Source organism: Poecilia latipinna, unplaced genomic scaffold (assembly GCF_001443285.1).
Source record: "Poecilia latipinna isolate Pla-1442-1.1 unplaced genomic scaffold, P_latipinna-1.0 Scaffold3795, whole genome shotgun sequence".
Classification (NCBI taxonomy): Eukaryota; Metazoa; Chordata; class Actinopteri; order Cyprinodontiformes; family Poeciliidae; genus Poecilia; species Poecilia latipinna.
In genome coordinates this window covers 6228-22996 of record NW_015116411.1, presented here as the reverse complement: position 1 = coordinate 22996, position 16769 = coordinate 6228, and the positions used below count along the sequence as shown (strand labels likewise).

Below are 16769 nucleotides of genomic sequence, written 5' to 3'. Positions count from 1 at the left end.
TTCCTAGTACATCAGGACGACACACGGTCCGATTTGGGTATGACTCGCGAATTGACACCAAACTGGAGGATTATCGAGAATAAAAAGTGTAAGCCCGTTTCACATGTTACCCATCTCTCTTTTACTATCTTTGATTGAATTTAATTTCCCTTTGGGATTTGTAAAGTATTTTTTTATTCTTTTTAAATTGAATCTGAATTGAATTTGTTCACTAACAAAGGCCCGTCTGTCTACACAAACACGGTTTAACAGCCTCGTTTTGTCGAGCCAGCAAGGTGTGTTGTTAACAGCATAACACATGCCTAATGGAGACACACACACACACACACACACGCACACACACACACACACACTGGAGGCCAAGTTCATGCTGCCTCCACACACTAACTCTAAATAGTTTGGCCACACACTAATGAATGGGGAACAGACTTTAACAACTCTCTTTACCGAACAATAATCCACCTAATCATGTTCCCACATATTTTCTAACATGTATGACTCTTGAGACCGACTAAATATACAAACCAGATATTTACATACATTGGACAAAAAGATGCACCATGTTTTTCTCTCTTTCTGTGTGACCTAAAACTTTTCCAAGCCACTCTTTAAAATTGGAAACAAGGAGATTTAGTTTTTATTAAGGAATGAATGATCGACTCTCTCACTAGTTTTCTGAGTTTCTTCTTGTTTTCTGCCCCCACCACACACCTACAGGCATTTGTTAATAACCCACCTGTTCCTCATCCAGTAATCACCCCCCTCCTCGTACCAGGATGTATACCTCCATGTTTAGTCGCTCCTTTGTCGGATCCATCTGTTGGAGGTCTTTGCAGGGTGGCAACCCTGGACCCCCTTGGTGAAGTATGTGAAATAGTCTAATNAATTAAAATGTCAGCTCTTCAAACCTTTTGACTGGTAGAGTACTTCCACGCAAAAAAAAAAGATCTCTAAGAGAATGCTAATTACAAAGGCTCAAAATTTGTCGGTATTGATACTAACAAGAAGAGTACTTGTCCTGCAATAGGAGAGTTGTGCGTTCGATTTCAGTTTCTTCTGCTGTTGCATGTTTAACTGCAAGTTGTAAGAATGTGTGAGCTGTTGTTTGTATAACTTGGAAAGCGCAGCCTATCTTCAGTTTACTTGCCATTAGTACATTGTCTTTTGAATCTGAGCAGAGAAATGAACCAAATCTTAGAAAAAGCATACAGATAAAAACTAATTTGTCATGACCATGAAATTGTACTTCTCATGTTTTTTTGTTTAGAAAATGGATATATCAATGTGGATGGAGTAAAAATTGACATTGGTTTACTCAAATGAATGAACGAAATATTTTTATATCCGTGCCCATACCTATAAAATATAATTTGAGTTGGAGCGCTTGCTTAGAGAGTCTCTGAAAAATCCGTTTTACTTGGTATACAAGAAAAAATTTGTTTTAACCCGAGTCTGTCTACCCACCTAGCTAGAATGCTGATGGGCCTGGAAAGGAATGAATGAGTTGTTTCTATGGCAACTGCTCTACAACTTGAATGCATGGGGGAGGGAAGAAAAGGTCCTCAGTGGCTCACAGAAGGGCTGTTGTGTAACGAACATTTATACCTGTTCCTAGGCACAGTTTTCAAATCAGTGAGGACTGCTGCTTTGTGTATTTATAGCCTTTTGGGAAGTTATTTCATGAAATATATTTGTCTTTTATATGCAGACATTTTTCAACATTAATTAGTCACTTTGGAGGGCAACCACAAAGTATTCCTTCCATTTGAAAATATTAATATTAATTGAACACAGTTTTACCATGGAAGCTAATATCTTTCTCTAATTTGTGCTTTGAACAATTAAAGTAAATTAATTTAGTGAAACTAGTGCAAGTTCATGTAATACACTAATCAATAGCATCAGCAGGTACCCATTACCTGTGCTGAAAAGTAGCTCAAGGATGATATTGGCAATGAGCTGTTGGAGTGAATATAACCACTTGAAGTGAGTCTAACCTCTCACTGACTGTAAGTGGATAAGCAGAAGCCTCATTTATTCTGTCTCATTATTAATTAGAGCCTGAAATTCAAAGCCACACTCAGATTAGTTGCTATAGTTTCCTTCACCAGGTGAAATTTCATCTCTAACCGGTAGAGAATCCAGCATCTGCTGAAAAGTTTAGCACAACATGGAAAAATCCAAGCAGCAATCTATTAAAGGGAGGACAAAGAACATTCTGGTGGCTGTGGTTTTCAACCCAATATTGATGATCTGGTGTCATGTTGCAGAGCACTTGTGTGCCATAGCCAGCCTGGTCTGTAGTGTCTTCCAGATGTTACTACTTTTTTTTTAATTTTTTGTTATTGTGGTGTTAAATTACAGAATGGGCCCCATTCCACCGGGGTTTCCCCAGCAAACTCAAAAAGCCTCGTTTTATTGGCTGCTCCACAAAATAAAAGCCCTGGGGACTTGAATGCTTATTAGGATTTATAATCCCTGAGGTGAAACATGAGCTTTCCTAAATAGCTTATGTATTTTTTACTTTAAGTGCCATCTTTCTGATTTTTAGATTGCATAGCTGATTAAACCATTGCTTTCTTGGCAGACAAAATGTAGACTGTGTCAGAGAAAAAAGACATATTTGCAACTTGTACTGTTGGCATCTAACTGCTTTTTTTTATCGTCTCCCATTTTACACCCCTTCTTTTTGTTGCCTTCAGGCATAAATGCATTTCTGAAGCACTGTAATGTCTCCGATTGCATACATATTGAACTGCTCCTTGTGTAAAATAGCACTCCAAACTATTAATATTCATATTCAAACAAGAACAAAAATCATATTTAAAAAGTTATATGTATATCTATATAAATACATATAGCTTTTGGACCAATCAGACCTTCAGGTAGAAAGCTTGAAAGAGCAAAATGGAGCAACTTACCTACACAATGTTAAAACTTCCTGTTAACATCTGTCACTCAATGACTTGCCCCCTGAATGAACCACAGACAAGTCTTGACATGCAGTGGAGAAAATATCTTGCCTTTAAGTATCTTTTTGCACTCGGTCTGGTGTGTTCACTGAGCTCAACAAAGATCAGTCTTTTGAGTTTTATACTAAAGTGGAAATTCTTTCAAATGGCCTCAAACTGGCCATCTTAAACCACTGTTTGCCAAAATCTTCTTATAAAACCCACTGCCAATGTAACTGATTACTTTCTTAGTTTTCATGTTGTTGTTTGATGTTGTTACAAATATCAGCCTGAATTTTCTTTCATGTTTTCAGATTGATATTGAAGTGAATGGTGATCCTGTGGACCTGCATATGAAACTTGGTGACAACGGAGAGGCATTTTTTGTCCAGGAAGCCGAAGAAGAAAATGTAAGCGTAACAAATACACACATCATTAATTTGGAAATAAAATTAAACTGTTTATGACTGAAAGAAAAAAAAAGTTAGTTCAAGTTTCAAATAATGCATTTGAGAAAGCAGTTTATTATGCCCTTTTCAACAAACCACTTTCTGATGTGTTTGTAAAGAAAACGGCAAGGTCTGTATTGAGAAATCCACCCACTTTGTTCAGTTGACACATTTGACAGTTGCAAATGTTTCTCCTATCATGACAGCTCCTTGTGTTGCATTGGTCTCTACTGTTCTACTGTTGCATAAGCTTTCAGCCGCATATTGACAAATGTCCACTTCAGCAGATTATTCCTGCCCACTTGGCCACATCCCCAATACCCACAGAGAGTCACCTGTTCTGGATGTCGGCGGTCGAAAACCGGGCACCTAAAGATCCAAATGATGATGATCCTCTTGACCAAGAAGACCCACCTGAGCCCCCTGCTCCCAGTGCCACTGCCACAAAAAAGAAAAAAAGACGAAGAAAGAAGCACAAAGGAGACCCTCGCAGAGAAGAGCTGACCCCACCGGTGTCTTCTGGTAATTCTGTCGCTGCTACAACTGCTGCTGTGTCGGGCACTGGACAAAATGAAGAGATTTTTGAGATGGATCTCAGCTCTGATGAAGAATCCGCACCACATGTATCGAGGTAGTTTTGGGTTCAAGGACTGCTGGGAAAGGTTTTTAACAACATATATATTTATATATATTTTGCATTCTGGATGTAGGTCACCTTCAACTTCAACAATCCGTGACATAGACCCCAAACTGCCTACAGTCAGACATAACCTGGAAGGTTACCCGCTGTCCGACAGTGAATGGCCATCAGGCGATGGGTACGTGTAAAGCTAAGCTTTGCATCTCGAGTTGATCATAGATGCATAAAACGTTTTGCTCATTGTTTGTGTTTCACTTCCTGCCTTTTCAGCCATAGCTTGTCCCAGGCCTTTTCCCCAAAGAGCGACTCTGAACTGGTGATGAAGTCTTCAGAGAGTTTGTTGAGGGCTGAGTCCCATATGCAGTGGACCTGGGGGGAGTTTCCAGAAACAACTAGGGTAAGCACTTCTTTCCTGTAAAAGTCACAGCAGGTGCCAATTTGCCATGTTTTCTGAAGTGACATCTGCCGTTTTTAATATTTAGGTCACACGCAAAGAAAAACCTGAACCAATAAAGACGGTGACCATCACCCCATCAGAAAGCACCCACTTCCGCGTCATCCTCAGCTCAGAGGCTATGGCGAATGAAACGGAGACTGAAAAGGAAGATGGAGGCCCCTCAGTGTGTACCATAGTCAAGCCTGAGCCACGTACCCCTGTCACCACTGTAACACCCGGCAGCCTAACGAGCATCAGCACCGTGACGTCTGAGAGTCCTTTAACCCCAACAGAACCTCCTGATGTCCTTCCATCCAATGTGACCACCTCCACCCCTTCAAACAGCCAACATACCGATTCACCCTCCAAGAAGAAAGGTACGCCGGGTGTCACACATTCTGGTTTGCAGTGAATAAAAACATAAATAAGCAGAGCCTCACAAAGCCCTTGAACTTTGACATATTGTCACATTACAACTACAAACTTCTGTGTATTTTAACAGAATTGGTTATATTCGACCAAAACAAAAGCAGTGCATAACTATGCAGTAGAAGATGAATGATTCCTGCTGGTAAATACAATTTAAAAAATGGCTCCTAATTGGTAGGCAGTCCCTGTCTTTTCAACCTCATTGTAAATGTTACTGTTCTGTAGATTGCACGTTGTTCATCTTTGCTACTGGCTCACTTATGTCGCCAACCCATAGAGATCCATAGGCAGAAATCAAATACTATTCAAAACTCAATTGCAACAGGTTCTGCAAAGCATTGCCTCAGGGTAGCTGAATAGAACGGCACAGATATTCACTACTTTTGTTGTTTTAATCACACAAAATCTAAAAAAGTAAATAAATAAATAAATTTGTTTATGGTTGTAATTTGATATAAGGTCATTCTAAAGTAGCAAGTGATTTTATGCGTTGTATGCAGGAGTCCCAAAGAGGAGTCAGCATCAGGGTCCAGAGGACATCTACCTAGATGACCTAAATGTCCTTGAACCCGATGTGGCTGCAAGATATTTTCCCAAGAGGTTTGTTCACGCAAGAAACACTTGATACGCTCACTTCTTATTTATTAAACATGCGCTATATTTTAACACTGGAAATAATATACATTTCAACCTACGACTTTGAACATCCTTAACTTTTTGTCTGCCTTTCTGGTCCATTCGTTCTTTCTTCCGTCAGTGAGTCTGAGGCAACAGCAAAGCACTGGATCGACTCAGAGATGCGTTCTGGTTCCCAGTCTCCACAGTCCGTGGGTAGTGCAGCTGCTGACAGCGGGACAGAATGTCTTTCTGACTCGGCCAGTGACCTCCCTGATGTCACTCTTTCTCTGTGCGGAGGTCTCACAGAAAATGCTGAAATATCCAAAGGTCAGCAATAAAGTTTGCCTGCTGTTTTCAGATAATAAAACATTCATATCAGCTCTTTTATACGCAAACAGATTTGTTTATTATCAGTTTAGATGCATGTTTGTTAAAGCACTTTCAGGTACAGAAACTAAAATGTGCTAGATACTGGTTACATGTTGCACTTTACCTGTAATTAATTTTGAATTCCATCTGTGTTTGCAGAAAAATTTATGGAACATATCATCACATATCATGAGTTTGCTGAAAATCCAGCAATCATAGACAACCCTAACTTAGTTGTAAAGATAGGAAATAGGTTGGTAAGCTTTTTGTTTTATTCTATCTAATTCGAAAGCTTTGTTTTGTAGGAGTTCATGTGTCTGATTTAGTTTTTGTTTGTTTGATTTTAGGTATTATAACTGGACACTAGCTGCACCCTTGATTCTAAGTCTACAGGCATTTCAGAAGAATTTACCAAAGGTATTTTTTTTTGTTGTTAAATTTATTTTGTATCTTAATTATTTGCTAAATTCAAATAATGATTAACTTAGTAGTAAATATTTTTTTGTTTTTGTTTATAGGCTACAGAGGAGGCTTGGATGAAGGAGAAAATGCCAAAGAAATCAGGTCGCTGGTGGTTCTGGCGAAAAAGAGCAGACAGTTCAGTCAAACAGGTAGATATATGCTCTCATAAGTAATACAAGAAAACACTTTGCCCACATTTTATTAACAATATTTTTTTCCCAAATCTAGATTCTAAGCTACATTAATTGCTCCCAATACCTTCTCTTTTCTTTTTTTTTTTTCTTTAGTCTGAAACAAAGCTTGAAACCAAGGAGGAGTGTCAGCTAGAGGAAGGAGAACCCTCTATTTCTCACGAGAAATTGGCTTTGCCGTATGTACTATGCATTCATGTTTAAAAATGTGGAAATATTGAACATCAAACTAAATCTGGTCTTGGCAAGGAATTGGAATAAAGACATTTGTGAATTCAGGTGCATCTCATTAAATTAGAATTATAAAAAGTCATTTCAGTTATTCAATTCAAAAACTGATGTATCAGATTCTTTATATGCAGTTTTATACTAGAGCTGCCATTAAAGGAGTCTTTCTTTGGGATAGCTTATGGATTTCGTCTTTGAATAATTGATCTAGTTATCTTTATTTATTCATTTTGGGTTTAGCGTTAAGTTAGCACAGTAACACATGGAGGTAGCGTGTCAGTCAAATCTGGGCCAAAAATGTAATCGATAGAACACCTGTCTAACTTCAGAGCGCGTTCAACAGCTTGGGGGAAAAAGGCCCCCAGGAATTTTTTTTTTTTTTTTTTTTTTCTGGCTCATTATGATCCCTGCCAACAGATCTCTGCTTCTTCTCCTGTGTCACTCTGCTACTGCAGTGCATAACAAAACTTAGAGTATCCAGACCTCTTTTATAACCAGGCTTGCTTTTGAGTGACTCGACACACTAATGTACAGATGCACATACATATTGAAGGGACTCGCTGCACACACATGCACTTCGGAGGAATACTGTTGTAACGTGTGTTAAGAATTTTATGGATTCCCAAAAAGGCAAATTTAAATATCAACATTGAGAATTAATGTAGTTTGCAACACTGTAAGATGAAATACAGAGGGGATACATTTTTTTCCACATTTAACTTTACATTAACATTCTTGAATACAATACTGAACGTCAAGGTTCTTTATCATTGACCTTTTTATGGTTTCCCCTCTTGACAGTCTGCTGGACGACTCAAATTAGTTGTCTTCCTCAACAGGTTGCATCTGTTTTCTATTGGTATTCTGATTTTATAGAAACAAAATTTAGGATCATCAGCAATAATCCAAAATCAAAATTCTCATCTCATCTTTTAATAATTCACTTTTTGTATTGACTTATGGAAATAAGTTAATCCATCTATGATATTTTGCTTTGAGATGGACCTGCAGCCTGTAACTATAAAGTGACTTTATTTAATGTCTATAAGTTTTATCACTGTATTTTATGGGGTAAATAATTAACATAACTGTCCTGTAGGTCGAAAGCAGGAGACACCTCGAGTGATGAGGAATCCAAGGAGGTCAGTGCTGCGTCCTGCCAAGAGAGGCTGCAGCCAGCAGAAGGACATCATTCCACCCCCCACACTTACAGGAAGTCACTACGTCTTTCCTCAGATCAGATAGTAAGTGCTTTCTAAAATAGAATAGTTGTTCTTTTGTCTCATTATAGTTTTTTTTTTTGTTTTTGTTTTTTTTTTCATTTTAGCAAATGTAGTGCTTTGATGGCGCAAATATCTAACCCTTGCACTGTCTAAGCATCTATTCTGTGTTTTAGAGCTCTCCCTGCAGGCTATATATATATATATATATATATATATATATATATAATTTTTTTTTTTGTTTTTTTTTTTTTTGTTGGGCTTGGTGCCAGTAGGGGGCTCTAAAGACCTTTGCAGATTTTTGCATTATGACAAAACAATTTGTTCAGCAGACCATTGCCTATGTTTGGGTTTTCTTCTTGTGAATGAAATAGATTCTTCCTCCAGATGGCCTGACATTTTTCATTCTATTTTTTTATTTTTTTTTTCCCCCTAGGCTAGTTTGAAACTAAAGGAGGGACCAAATGACGTGACATTTAGCATTACCACTCAGTACCAAGGCACATGCCGTTGTGAGGGGACCATCTACCTGTGGAACTGGGATGACAAAGTCATCATCTCTGACATTGATGGTACCATCACCAAGTAGGTGTCTCAAAAGAAAATTTAGAGGCTCAGTAGGAAATAAAAGTCCAAAACTTTGAAAAAGAGTCTGTCTTGCATTTTTTTTTTCTTTTCATTTAGTGCAGCGCATATGGGAAGTTGGGGGATTATTTTTGGAACACTTTATTGGGTTTCTTTTTTATAAATGCATGCAAATATACTGGCTTACCACACTGCATATTTTTAGAAACTGCTATTCATCCTTTTGTTATGCTGGAGCCTCTTTGACTTTTGCTGCAAAATGGTGATCTATTTTAAAATCAGTGAAGGCCCAGATTGTCAGTCTTGGATCTTGCTCCGTAAACATTCATTATGCAGAAGGGGAAACATTTTTTTTTTTTTTTCTTTAGCAAGGCACCATCTGTAGCTCAGCACGCTTTATTGTCAACGATATAACTTTCAGTTGTTGGTATTTATGGCTTTCAGCTTAGATGATCAGATTAGACTGCAGGGCAGACAATAACGCTATATATAAATATTTGCAACTTGTGTGGAAGGTTTGCTGCAGTGTTCACATTTATTGTCACTTGTTCATTTCGTTGATATTTTACTACAAGTCTGATGGGGAAAAAAATCTCCACATGAGCAGAATAAAATTTATTGTGCTGCGAGTCCCATTTCAATCAACCAATCAAGTTTATCTGTGTAGCACATTTCAGCAGCAAGGCGGTTCACGGTGCTTTAAATAATAAAAGCGCTAAATTTGAAAGAAAATGCCATACAGCCAACAACTGAACAAACATTACATTTTGATGAGTACCATCACCAAAATTCTACACCTCAAATATGTTGGTCAAGACTGCAATAGTATTGTTGATTACATTATAAATCTCTGCAGATAATACATGTTTTTAATTTTTAAAATTTTTTAAAGAACTTCTTATTTAAAACTATCCAGAATGTTGTGCTTTTTTTCTGTTTTAGAAAATTATCTCACCGGTAGTTCCTCTTTTGAACCAAAACTGATGTCTGCAGCTTATTTCATGCCTGTTCTCTGACGTTTGACATCAAACAAGTCCAGATCGACTGGAGCTTATTATCTCAGCAAACCCCAAGGCCAGCATGTGACGTGGTGCTCTTTCAAGAACAGGTTGAAAAGTACAGGATCTATAATGAGCCCATTTACATCTCGTTCTGTCAGTGCACACAGCCATAAGCTGAGGGTGACTCTGTGTCTTCCCTATGGGGCCAGTAATTCTCATTAGCAAAGGAAATCCCATAAAGTTTTATATTCACCATGAAATGTTAATGTAGTGGGGTGTGGCTTATTTAACCTTCTCTGAACAGTCTGTACTAAGAATCCTATATATTTTTCTTTTTGCATATTTAAGCTGTGACTTTACATCTCTTCCTTTTTTGCCTTTTGAGCGGCCTGCCTCCCACTTGGAGGCTCTTCAACATAATGTCAATAATGTGCGTTTGTTTTTTAGATCAGATGTGTTTGGACAGATTCTCCCACAGTTGGGGAAAGACTGGACCCACCAGGGCATTGCCAAGCTGTACCACTCCGTGGCCGAGTAAGTGCACAACAACCGGGATTAATTACAGGGACAGAATGAATGTTTGGTCAGCGGTTAGGAGTGCCCGTCTTTGATTCCCAGTTGGCTTTCTGTGGAGCTGATATTTCCTCTCAGTGTTTGCGTGGGACGCTGTGAAGTGGATGACTCAGTGTGCTCAACTATAATCATGACTTAATTCTCGCTAAAAGAAACATTAACTGGATTTCTAAGAAGTAATTAAATTTGTAGTCCTAAACTTGCTGCTTTAAGTAAAGATTAGAAAAATCACCGCCACACAGGAGAAACCTCGGTGACTAGGACAGTTACTGTAAAATCTGCACTTGAGTAACAATAAAATTCTTGGATCTTTTCTCCTGAAGTTATGGGTTATGATGATGATGATGGTGGTGGTGGTTGTTGTTTGTGCAGGCTTGGAGTCATTTTCTCTCATTCGCAGGAATGGCTACAAATTCTTGTACTGCTCAGCTCGGGCTATCGGCATGGCCGACATGACGAGGGGCTACCTGCAGTGGGTCAACGATGGAGGCATCATCCTGCCGCGAGGACCGCTCATGCTGTCTCCCAGCAGCCTCTTCTCTGCATTCCACAGGTACAATAAAGTGTGATGATGGCCAACACTTTCCTCCAGAAAGTTCTCATGCACATTCCATTCTCATAATACCAAACCTTTGTTTTCTCTCTTGAAGCCTGGATTATTTCTTCGGTAAATAGAGACATATTTATAATTATTTAATTCTTGAGCTTATGTATGTTAAGAATCTTAGCTGATATTTTGTAGTGAGGGTATAAATGACAATTTCATTCTATTTGCTAATAGATTCAGACAGAAAAATTCATATTTTCTGATCAAAATGTATTCGGGGTTTAAACTAATCATTTATCATTGGATAGCTTGCAGCATTTGTGCTTTTTACTCATGACATCTTGTTGACTGGTGAACCAGTCTAACCCTTCACCTTCTGTCAGAGTTGCTAGTTTTGTGTGGACTTTGCTGTCAGTGGTTTGTTGGCTTTGGTACATAATTTTGTCCTCGCATATCTTCTGTTTTTAATATACAACAATATGTACTGGTTTATCAGATATGATCTGAAAAAGTAATGCTGCAAAAGGATGTAGTAGATCCGTGTTTATATTTTAATTAAACACTGCTTGGGTGTACTTTGAATTGTGCGTCAGAGCCGTGGGAATGTTTTACATCCTTGAAGACTATACTTTGTAGTTGCTATGGCAATGTACTTTTTAGTCTTGTATCGATGGACGTCGGTAATTTTCAAATGTTGCCTTTTCAAAATGAGTGTCTTATTTTATTTGCTTCAAATACAGACCTTTTTTTTATCAAAGTATTTTATTAAAGAGTCTTGGCATCTTTGGGTTGTGTTTTATTTGTCTATTGAAATTATAAATTTAATAGAATGGATTATTAAAAAGTATGTTTGACATAAAACAACCATATGACTTTAATATAAACAGAGGACTCATGAAACTTCTTTTTTTTGTTTGTTTGTTTTTTTTCAGGGAGGTCATCGAGAAAAAACCAGAGATCTTCAAGATCGAATGCCTTACAGACATCAAGAACCTGTTTCAGAATAACAAGCAGCCTTTCTACGCTGCCTTTGGGAATCGAGCTAATGTGAGTTAATGCGTGTTAGAAAATCTCAGACTGCCAGATATTGAAGTGCTTGTTTTTTTTTTTTTTTACATGAACTGCTTTTTTTTTTGCACTCAAGGGGGTATTGCAATGTCAACATGACTCTTTGGCTATCAGTTAACAGACACAAACAAGTGAAATCAGTACAGGGCTGAACCAGAGTTGAGGTCACTTGGTAAGTTTGAGTTTATGTGAAAGGGAGGGAAGCTTGGCCAGAGTATCATCCTTTTCTGTCTTCAGCTGTATAAACACAAACACCCCATGAAGCAACCATAGAAACTTTGTTGCTCAGCAAAGGGGAAAAAACCCCAAAACAAATTAAATAAACAAACACAAAAGCTGATCTATTCTAAACAGCTGAAATATTTCCATCGAATGCTCTTAGAGGAACAAAAACAGGAAATATGTGATTAATGTCAGTGACTTATCAGTGTGCATGATTATGAGGTTTATCAACGTTTCTCTTGAGTGGCTTTCCAAAGCTTTTATAGATGTTCTTTATTGAGGTTATAATTTTTTTTTTTTTAAAGGCGGTGAAGAGACCCTGATGTGTATTTCCGTCTACAGAACCTGCACACCCAAGACATTTAACACTTCATTTGGATTCGTTTCAGTTCTAATTTTCAGCATGTGCAGTAAGCCTCTTGTCATCGTCTCCATTCAGGATGTTTTTGCCTATAAGGAGGTTGGAGTCCCGCTGTGTCGGATCTTCACAGTTAACCCCAAAGGAGAGCTGATCCAGGAGCAGACCAAGGGCAACAAGTCATCGTGAGTAAATAAAAATAAAATAAAGAAAAATAATGATCTAATTGAAACTGCAAGTCACGGTCTCTCAGGGACTTTTCTTCACTTCCTCACACTCAAAATCAAAGCTCTATACTTGCTTTGTTTTGTCCTTAAGTAGCTCATGGTTGTAACTGTCTCAGTTATTCTCCAACTGCCTAATGATGCTTCTGTTAACACTTATTTTGTTGACATTTAGGCTACTCTTACTCTTTGTCTTAGAAATAAAAAAAAACTACTGTGAACTGTGAGCAATTGTGCTTCTTCTGGTCCTATTTAAAGTAACAAAAGTTCAGTTTTCCAGTTGCTCTCAGGTTAACCAAACAGAACCACCTGGATTCAAATCGAGTTGATTTAAGAGCGACCTGTGCTCTGACCATCCATTGAGGGCAGAGCGCAGGGTGGGGGGGGGGCAGCAGAAAATCTGAAACAGTCATACTGCGTTGATGCTGTACACAAATCCAAATGCACTTCAGAAGCTGAGATTTAGTTCAAGCCATTACTCTGTTTGGGTTCCAAGATTAGAAACTGAGTTTAAGGCAGGATCAGATCAAACCAGAAAGACGGATACAGAGTATTGAGTTTTTAACAGGACTTGCATAATATATAACCATGACCTCCTAAAGTAAAAGGTAGAGTAGTTGGATTAAAGTGTGAATTAATATCATCAGACTGAACATACAGTCGAAGACATGACTTAGCAGTTTTTCATTTTTTTAACAGTTCTAAAACATAAAAAATGGTAAAGTTTTTGTTTTTAGTATGACCCGTCAGCTACTGCCAGCAGAATCATACAAATGTATCATTTACAAACATATATTCTTTTGGAAAAATTGAGCTCAGCAAATGATTCAGCCCTCAACAACAATTATAGTTACTCATATAAAGGCTTTAAAATGAATGAAACATCCATTCTGACTCTAGTTTGACTTTGCTACAAGCTCAATAACATCTTGTCTGTATGAGATGGAAATTACAGGCTTTGCAGCAGTTTCATCAGGGACTTTATTCCAGTAACACCATATTGGAATCGAATATAAACATCTCTTACAATAAAATAGAACTTTTCAAAACCTTGCTATACCTACATACTAGGAGTCAGTCATTACCTAAATGCATGTTTGGAGTCTTTTACTGTTGAATAAATGTTGTACATCACTTCTTGTAAGCTGCTTTTCTGTAAATATGAAACGGACTAAAATTCTCTAACACGCTTCTTTCCGTCCACAGCTACGGCAGACTTAGTGAGCTGGTGGAGCACGTTTTCCCTCTGCTGAGTAAAGAGCAGAACGAAGCCTTCGTGATGCCCGAATTTAGCTCCTTCTGTTATTGGAGACAGCCGCTACCAGAAATCAACCTCGACGAACCGCTCTAACCGCTGCACAGACTCTCACCCAGCCATTCATCTGTGCGGGGACGAGGCGTAAACAAACGTGGAGTGGATCCAATAGCACTTAGGCACACACAGCTCTACGACTACCAGAGAAAACAGGGTTAAGACGAAACTTAAAACATAACTTGAAAACTGTATTTATTTTTCACGAGTGGAGATTAACATCAGCTGAAACTTCAACCACTGGAAAACGGACTAATCGCTTACTGGTGCCAGGTCGCTCTGCTCGACGACCGGCCTGTAGTTGAGTGGTGCAGGGATAGCAATCTAAAATAAATATTTTTTCAAACAGAATACTTTTAGTAACTCAGAAGGCACTCAGTTTCCTAATTTAATTTCATTTTACACATTTCTTAATTATACAGTGTGAGAGGAGTTTGGTGAGACCTGACGAGAAAAGTGAACACGGATTGTAACAGCTGGCTGATGTCAGATTTCCCCCAACCGTGATGCTCAAACTCATTGGTTTGCAGGAGCCTACTGTAGCAACGCTGCTTGAAGTTCAGTTTTTCTGACACTCTTTACTCACGTCGCACATTTCTATTGGCTTCTTCTAAAGGTCATGAACTACGTGCGCAGTGAGTTATGTTCGATATTGTTTGTAATCGAGGTAAAAACTCCGTGTATGCCAAGAATGTATGGATCCGCACTTAGTTGCGGCAAAATGAAGCAGCTTCATGGTTTATTGTCCAGCGGTTGTTGTAAAATGTTTGTTCTGTTGTACAAGCTTTGCAGACCTTATGTGTTCTGTTAACAACAGTAATTATTTAAAATTAATATATTAAGTTATTGATTTCTGTTGTAATTCCATTGCTTGTCAGGAGAAAAAAAAAAAAAAAAGGTAATTTATCTCCAGTGTAATGAGAAAATACTTAAAATTGTATTTTGTGTGGTTGGCCACAAATTCTTGCGCGCTTAACCAGAGCTGCTCAGCTTCGTGTCCGATCTCTCTTCAGTCATGTCTCCCACAGCAAGCTGTTTATTTTATTTAATGGTGGAGCTCTCGACATGCAAGGCACATAAAGATTCCTAGCAAACCTCAAAGTCCACAGCTTTAGTATTAATACATGTAAATATAAGCGATGACGCTCAAGTTGCGACAGCGAAGATGGGGCAGATCCGAAAGCAGCTTAAAAATTAGGGATTTCCGTTTGAAAGCTTCTTCTATGAAAGATTATAGGATGTTGGTGTGTGTGTGTGTGTGTGTGCATGCATGCGTGTATGTGTGCTTACCTAAATCACTGAGTGCTGCTGGTGGGGTGGCAGTAAGTATCCTGCACTCCTTCTTTATTCTCCCTCAGTGGCTTTTTCCGAGACTTGTCCAATGCACTTTGTCTAAGCTGCAGACTTAAACACTTGCATCTAACCAACATGCTTTTCATAGGAGGTAACCTAAAGTATGCCATTATTACAAAGTGAAGAGTTCTACTTTTTGTCTTTAACATCTATCAGTTTTATCTCAAATATAATGATTTGAAGAAGTGTTTTAACAGTGGAGGGTTTTCTTGTTTTGCAAGTCAAAACTGAGAATGAAATCTTAAAACAGACATAAGGCTGTCATCCCGACCGCCCCCTCCCCCGTAGCTTCATTATGCGTGTGTAATTGTGCATGTTTATTAGTATGACAGATAATATGAGAACTGATGGAGTTTCTTTGATGAGCAGAGGAAAGAGATATTAGTTCTAGTTTGGACATAAACAGGAAATACTTGACTTGGCTCTTCCTTGGCTTTATGTGTGATTTAAAAGAACATGATTTAATGACAGGATCATATCTTTCTCCCGAGTACAACATAGGATGTGCTTTAGAGAACTGAACAAAAGGAACCAGATTACGTGGATGGAAAGAAAAAGAAAAAAGAAGCACAACGTAAAAGCTATAGCTACATCTAGTTTCTCTTAGTTCGAGTAATGTTGCTCTGATGTTTTGTGATATATGATGTGTGTTTTTTGATTCCTTAGCGTCTTCTCTACAAAGTTTGAAGTTGGATACGTTTATCTTAGAATTAACAAAAGGAATTTCATTCTTTCTATGAAAGTAAAGCATCTTGTGTGAAAGAATCACACTTCATCCTCTATGATTCCAGGATATATAGTATAAAATGCTCTCACTCACTGCTGTGAAAAAGGATCCGGTGTATATGCTGATCATCACGTTTTTCTGTCTCGATGCCTTTTTTTTTTTTTTTTTGTTCATGTCATTTCTTACAAACGTACATCATAATTTGTTTTGTTTGGATGTAACGCTTGCTCTTTGATTGTTTCTGACAAATATAAACACCTTATATGTATGCTGTGTTTGATTTGTATAGAGATGTGGTTTAAAGTATGTTTGAAGAAACAAATCTCTGGTAAGAAGAAGAAAAATACAGGCCTGACGAAATTAGCAATATGTGGCTTGTTGGTCTTATTTGTATTAAATATCTAACTAAATCCATTTGTCTCTGAATCGCTTCTCATTTTAAGTCAGTAAAACTTAAAACCAAAGGCTGCTGGAGTAGCTTTGACTTTTAGAACCAATACTTGATGCCATTTCTAAAATGCATAAAATATATATATATATATATATATATAAGCTCAACTCCCTTAGGTTGTTAAATATTTCACAAATCTTACTGAACATCAAAGATTTATAGAAACGGTAAGCAGAGCAGTTTTGAATTCAAATCAGAATTAGACTTTTAGGGCTTAACAGAAACTGAACTGATGTCTAGAAAGTTCTTGTCTTGGGAACATTTTCCAAATCTCAGGAGTGACGGGGGGAGTTGGAGAGAGACTTTCATGCACACCCACTTTACGCAATATACCCAGGGAGGATTTTTGCCTTCT

General features: G+C 38.0%; 1 protein-coding gene across 2 annotated transcripts; it reads left to right on the top strand.

Annotated features, from left to right (window-relative positions):
- The first annotated feature begins 3142 nt into the window (after positions 1–3142).
- On the top strand, positions 3143–14763 carry lpin2 (lipin 2). 2 transcript variants are annotated; one of them, XM_015024736.1, is made up of 18 exons: positions 3143–3361; positions 3688–4031; positions 4111–4218; positions 4311–4437; positions 4523–4853; positions 5406–5505; positions 5663–5850; positions 6052–6145; positions 6240–6309; positions 6411–6503; positions 6642–6724; positions 7873–8017; positions 8430–8578; positions 10027–10113; positions 10553–10705; positions 11632–11746; positions 12429–12532; positions 13778–14763. In XM_015024736.1, the coding sequence occupies exons 1-18, from the start codon at positions 3209–3211 to the stop codon at positions 13920–13922; spliced, it is 2589 nt and encodes an 862-aa protein (XP_014880222.1). In that variant the 5' UTR covers positions 3143–3208; the 3' UTR covers positions 13923–14763. The 2 variants fall into 2 exon arrangements, with proteins under 2 accessions (XP_014880222.1, XP_014880221.1); XM_015024735.1 differs by having other exon boundaries at positions 3685–4031.
- The last annotated feature ends 2006 nt before the right edge of the window (positions 14764–16769 follow it).

Bases quoted from the DNA above. Each gene is read 5' to 3' on its own strand.
- lpin2 (XM_015024735.1), top strand. From the start codon at position 3,209: ATGTTGTTGTTTGATGTTGTTACAAATATCAGCCTGAATTTTCTTTCA. The intron at 5,851-6,051 runs GTCAGCAATAAA...CTGTGTTTGCAG, and splicing joins AAATGCTGAAATATCCAAAG to AAAAATTTATGGAACATATC. The intron at 10,706-11,631 runs GTACAATAAAGT...GTTTTTTTTCAG, and splicing joins CTCTTCTCTGCATTCCACAG to GGAGGTCATCGAGAAAAAAC.